The sequence below is a fragment of the Triticum dicoccoides genome, chromosome 7B (genome assembly GCF_002162155.2).
Source record: "Triticum dicoccoides isolate Atlit2015 ecotype Zavitan chromosome 7B, WEW_v2.0, whole genome shotgun sequence".
In the NCBI taxonomy this organism is placed as follows: Eukaryota; Viridiplantae; Streptophyta; class Magnoliopsida; order Poales; family Poaceae; genus Triticum; species Triticum dicoccoides.
Genome location: NC_041393.1, coordinates 290,298,018 through 290,304,264, shown reverse-complemented (window position 1 = coordinate 290,304,264; position 6,247 = coordinate 290,298,018). Strand labels below are relative to the sequence as shown.

At 60.1% G+C, this 6,247-nt stretch overlaps 1 protein-coding gene across 1 annotated transcript; it reads right to left on the bottom strand.

The window, feature by feature from the left end:
• Positions 1-278: 278 nt before the first annotated feature.
• Positions 279-5,993, bottom strand: LOC119341794 (ABC transporter B family member 1-like). The gene is made up of 4 exons (XM_037613647.1): positions 4,640-5,993; positions 4,222-4,529; positions 3,906-4,129; positions 279-2,879 (listed from the first exon to the last, which is right to left on the bottom strand). Exons 1-4 carry the CDS (start codon positions 5,851-5,853, stop codon positions 519-521), a joined length of 4,107 nt encoding a protein of 1,368 aa, XP_037469544.1. The 5' UTR covers positions 5,854-5,993; the 3' UTR covers positions 279-518.
• Between the last annotated feature and the right edge of the window lie 254 nt (positions 5,994-6,247).

The following is a 6,247-nucleotide window of genomic DNA, read 5'->3' as shown; positions in this document are numbered from 1 at the left end:
GACTGTCTTGAGCTCATCAATGCTTGCACATGATATTATGATATTTTGGCTCCATATTCTACAATACTGGGGGCGGATTGATTTCAGCATGCTCATGAAATGTCATCGATTTACTTTAGGCATTAACCCAGGGAAGCAAATAACTTGGCACGCTTGCTAGTTAGACATGCTTATGACTCAAAAGTTATATACGATCCTCCTAGCTTTCTATTATCGCATGTTCTAAATGATGTAACATTGTCACCTATTTATGCAATAAAGTGCCAAGAGGCTTCCCCTTGAGAAAAAAAATGTGTATTGATGGGGCGGGGGTTTGAGAAATAGGGCCACCGTCACGTGGACCGACACATGAGGGGCCGAGCCTATGCGGTCCGCGGACAAGTGGATGAATACGGATCATGGCATTGGCAGCACATACGGCTTGTCAATCGTGACCACCCTCCTCCTCCCGCCAGCAACAATTTTTTTAGAAGAAAAGAAGATCCTAAAGTGGAACCGTGCATGGAAGGGAAGATGTATCAAACGTTGGATGCAGAGGGTCCGGGCACGGCAAGGGTGTGGGGCGTGAGGCGCTGGAACTGCAGCATCCGCGCGTAGCATCCGTCGGGGTGATGGTTGAGCAGATGCGAGTGCGACCCTTGCTCCACCACCTTGCCGTCGTCGATCACCGCGATGGTGTGCGCGTTCCGAACCGTGGCCAGCCGGTGCGCCACCACGATGGTCGTTCGCCCTGACCCTGACCCGGCCCGGTCCAGCGCCTCCTGCACGCACCGCTCCGACTCGGCGTCCAGGGCACTCGTCGCCTCGTCCAGCAGCATGATGGCCGCCTGCTTCACCAGCGCTCGCGCGATGGCGATCCGCTGCCGCTGCCCTCCCGACAGCTGCACCCCGCGCTCCCCGACGCACGTCTTGTACCCTTCCGGCAGCGCCGACACGAACTTGTGCGCGTTGGCCTGCGTTGCCGCCTCCACCACCTCCGCCTCGGTCGCGCCCTCGCGCCCGTAGGCGATGTTGTCGTGGATGGTGCCGGCGAAAAGAAACGGCTCCTGCGGCACCATGGCCACCACTCGCCGCAGCGCCTTGAGGTTGTACTTGCGGATGTCCTTGCCGTCCAGGAGCACGCGCCCGGAGCTGGGCTCGTAGAAGCGCTGGATGAGCGCCAGCACGGAGCTCTTGCCGCACCCGCTGGGCCCCACCAGCGCCAGCGTCCGGCCTGCGCGCGCGCGGAGGCTCAGGTCCCGGAACACCTGAATGTCCGGCCGCGACGGGTACGAGAAGTCGACGTGCTTCAACTCCACGTCGCCCCTGGGCCGCTCGGGGACGGCTGCGGCGTCCACGTCGTCGGGCTCGATCTCCGTCTTGCGGTCGATGGTCTCGAACACCGACTGCATGGCCCGCCCGCCCTTGATGAAGTCCGGCGCCAGCGTCAGCGTCTCAGCGGCACCGTTGGCGGAGACCATGAGCACCATGAAGACGCGGATGGTCTTGGAGAAGTCGGAGATGCCGTGCTTCACCAGCCACGCAGCGTACCACAGGCCCAGCGCGTAGGACGCGTACAGCAGGAACTGCGCCACACCGTAGCCGATGCCGGCGATCTGGCCCTTCCAGAAGCAGCGCCGGAGCGGCCTCTGCAGGTTGGCCTCGAAGAGCCTCGTGATCTTGTCCTCCGAGTTGAACGCCGCCACGGTGCGCACGTTGGCCACAGCCTCCCCCGCAATCTGCGTCGCCTTGGCGTGCGCGCCTTCCAGGTCACCCGAGAAACCCTTCATGAACATCTTCTGCAGGACGGTGGCGCCGACGACGAGTGGGAAGACGGCGAGGAGCACGAGCGCGAGGCGCCACTGCAGGACGAACCCGGCCGTGCATGCGACGAGCATAAGCGCCGAGTTCTGCACGATGATGGAGATGCGGTCCCCGATGGCGGAGCGCACGTTCTGGGCGTCCAGCGCGAGCCTGGCAGCGATGTGCGCACTCGCATTGGCCTCCATGTCGAACCAGGCCATCTCGTTGCGGAGCACCGCCGTGAGCATCTTCTCGCGCACGCGCTTGGTGAGGTTCTCGCCCACCGTGTCCCAGAACAGGTGCTGCACGGTGTTGAAGAGCAGCGCGGCGGAGGACATGCCGATGAGGAGGTAGCAGTACTTGGTGATCTCCCGGTCCATGTGCCTCGGGTCCGGCGTGTAGTAGATGCTGAGCACCGCGCTGAGGATGTAGGCGAAGATGGCGCTGAAGGAGCCGCACACCATGGACCCCACGGAGCCGGCGAGCGCGTAGCCCCACTCCGGCGAGTTCATCTTGGCCAGCCGCCAGAAGGAGCTGGCCTGCGCACGGAACGCGAGCTTCTCCATTCCCATGCCCATCCGGTGGGCGGCCGGGTCATGTATGACGGACAGGCTGAAGTCGGCGGTGGAGAAGTCGGAGAGGCGGCGGGAGTAGGGCGAGCGGCCGTAGGAGGAGTTGCGCATCATGATGGGTGAGCTGACGGAGTTGCGGGCGCTGGAGGGCCTTGCGCTGCTCCTCCTGGCGCTGACGAGGGCCGCCTCGTGCGCCTGCTCCTGCATGCGGATGAGCTTGGCGTACGCGCCGCTGTCCCCTCTGGCCATGAGGTCGTCGTGCGCGCCCATCTCGGAGACGGCGCCAGCCTGCAGGACGGCGACGAGGTCGGCCTTGCGGATGGTGGAGAGCCTGTGCGCGATGACGAGGGTGGTGCGGCCGATCATGAAGCGGTCCAGCGCCTCCTGCACGAGCTTCTCCGACTCGGAGTCCAGCGCGCTGGTGGCCTCGTCCAGGAGGAGGATGGCCGGGTTCTTGAGCATCGCACGGGCAATGGCGATCCGCTGCTTCTGGCCGCCGGAGAGCTGCAGGCCGCGCTCCCCCACCTGTATCACCATGTTCAAACATATTGACTTTTGTCAGTATGCATGTGCGCTTGTTTATGTGGGAATTTTGACTGGAGGCCAGCTTAATTTTGTACTAGTAGAATGTGACAGAATTGTTTATGGTGGAATTTTGACTGGGAGTAGAGCCAGGGCATGGTGCTATCTTCCCCACGTGATGGGGTCGGTGTCGATGGAGTACTAGGGAAGGGAGCTTGGGTCAGTAGCCCATGTGCTTGCTTGGATCAATTATCAGTGGCAGCTTTTGGTCAAATAAGTGCTGTGCCACTGCCACTGCCACTGCTGAAAAAATAATAAAAACTAAAAGCACCATCGGACGTACTCCTACTAGTGGACAAAGCATGCTTGAATCTTGTGAGATCAACTTGACATTCCTGACAAAACGCCGACCTGGAATTAGTTTACCGCTGGGCTGGAGCGGAATAAAGAGGCAGCAAAAGAGTAGTGTGAAATCATGGCCTATTCTTGGGCTCGGCTCAGCTGCTTGTGTTGTGTTGGTTAGTTTGTGGTGAGAAAGGGACTTTTCGAAAATGGAGGAGGCAGGCAGGCTGGTACGTAACTGTTACCAACTCCTAACAGCAGCATTTATTTAAAGCAACATGCTCCTAACAAACAAACAAACAATAGCTTCTTTTTCTTCTTCTTCTTCGTGGTGTGGTGAAATAGTATTGCACTAGTAACAAATGGGCCCTGTGATGGAGCCCAGTAGAGAAGGTGTCATCATGTGATGTTGTTGCCTAACAAACAAACAAATGGAGCACCAAGCATCCGATCTGAGCCGGGGGTATCTAGCTAGCTACTCTCCTCTATCAACTCCTCCACGGCAAAGGGGCCAATGATGGGATGGGTGTGATGAGGAAAAAAGGATGGTGGAAAGGGCAAAGCTATCTATCTATCTACTATGCCAAGCCTAATGGCGCATGGATCGGGCGGATAAAAAGGAAGAAGCTAGCTAGCACGCGCGGCGCGGGGTGATGATATGATTGCCGGAGTGACCAACGGACGGACCTGCGTGTCGTAGCCGTCGGGGAGCTTGATGATGAAGGAGTGGGCGTTGGCGACCCTGGCGGCCTCCTCCATCTCCACCTGGCTCGCCTCCTCCCTCCCAAGCAGCAGGTTCTCCCTGATGCTCGTCGCGAACAGCGCCGGCTCCTGGCTCACCAGGCCGATCTGCGACCGCAGCCACCGCAGCTTCAGATCCTTGAGCTCAACACCGTCAAGCATGATTTGCCCTGCTCGCATTTTGACAAGCGCCTACTAACTCACTCCTTCCAAATGTAATGTAAATTATAATCGAGTAAGAAAGAAAACTTGAGAGTCGGACCTGAACTCGGGTCGTAGAACCTCTCGATCAGGGACACCACCGTACTCTTCCCGGAGCCAGAGCTGCCAACCAGAGCGATCGTCTTCCCTGCCGGTACGCTTAGAGAGAAGCGGCGCAGAATCGGCGTGTCCGGCCGGGACGGGTACGCGAACTCCACGTTCCTCAGCTCCAGCCGCCCGGTCACCGACTCCAGCTCCACGCCTTCCTTGGTGATGCCTGGCGTGTGGTCGATGATACGGAAGATCTTCGCGGCCGCAACCCTCGCCTTGGCAAACGCCGCCATGCTCGGCGCCGACTGCCCAAGAGCGCTATCGCGCAAACACAACAATCCATCAATACAAAATGTCACAACTGACTAGAAATGCCATCTTTCAGTCCTTCAATAAATAAAGAGGAGAGGAGTAATAAGACGACTTACAGTCCGCCGATCATGACGGAAAACATGGTGGCGATGGCCAGCCCGCCGTTGGTGTGGTGGCCGCGAACGAGGTGCCCGCCGTACCAGAGGAGCAGAGCGTAGCAGCAGAAGACGGTGAAGTAGGTGCCGCCCAGCCCGAGGCCCTTGGCAAAGCCGTTCCGGTAGCCGATGCTCTGCGCCACGGCTAGCGCCGCCGAGTAGGCCTGCGCCACCCGCTGCTCACCCACGAATGACTGCACGATCCGTATCTGCGACAGGGCCTGCTCCGCGATGTTGCTGGCGCTGGACAGCGCGTCCTGGCTCTTGGAGGAGAGCTTGCCCATGGTGGCGGCGGTGAGGCCGCCGATGACGGCGATGAGCGGCACGACGGCGAGCGTGACGAGCGCGAGCTGCCACGCTGCGGTGAAGCCGACGACGAAGCCGGCGACGAAGGTGGCCATGTAGTGGATGAGGTTGCCGAGCTTCTCGCTGATGGCGTCCTGGACGATGACAGCGTCGGCGTTGATGGCATAAATGACGTCGGAGGTGCGCACGTCGGTGTCGAAGAAGGAGACGTCCTGCTTGAGCGCCGCCTGGAGGTACCGGATCCGCATCCGAGTGGACTGCCGCTCGCCGGTCCACATCCAGCAGGAAATCTCGGCCCAGGACGACGCCCAGATGGCGGCGCCGACGACGAGGAAGTAGAAGGCGTACCTGACGACGAGGCGGACCATGGTGTCCGGGTCGTCGGCGTGGGAGCCGAAGGAGTCGACGAGGTCGGCGAAGAAGCGGAGGAAGACGGGGAGGGAGCAGCCATGGACGAGAGCGCCGAGCGTGCCCACGGCCATGAGGACGCGATCTAGGCCGTCGGCGAAGCGGAACAAGTCGCGCAGAGCGGCCGCCGGCGCCGGAGGGGGCGGCTTCTCGTCGGCAGGCGGCTTGGCATTGGGCGGAAGCTGCTCCGTCTCCAGTGGCGCGGGAGGCGGCGAGCGAGGAGGAGGGGGGGAACCTGACGCATTGTTGGTGGTAGCTGCTGCGACGGCCGGTGCTGGCGTGGATTGCTCTGCTGCTTCTGGCTCCGGGTGCGGTGGGTGAAACAAGTGTGGGGGCTGGGAGGTGGAGGGGAGGTGGAAAGCCTCGAGCTCCGGGCGGGCCCACTCGGCGTCGGCGTCGGCGTCGGCGTCGGCGCCGTGGACGACGACGCGAGCCTTGATCTCTTCAGGGTCGCTAGACATCGGGACGGCAAGGCACGGAGGGGGAGCCGGAGAACTCCTCCCTCCCACCAGGGTCGCTTTCCCTCTGCTCTGCTCTGCTCTCCTCTCCTCTCCTCTGTTTCGCGCCTCCGTCTCGTCTTGTCAAGTGTGTGTGGGGGACTGGCAGAGGCTGCTGCTTCTCCATCCCCTTCCTGCTTATAAGATGTGTAGGGATCTACAATGGGGACAAGGGCCCACCGTATTTGGCATGAATTATTCCCCTCTCTACGTCTCACCCCACCCCCAATCCTGTTTATACACTCCACATTCTCTTTAACACGGTACAAAATGCACACACTCACACTCCTATCTATAATGTTTCTTTAGCAAAAGAATCAAATCCCATCTCTGTAGTAATTTGTTTACGTCCATAATC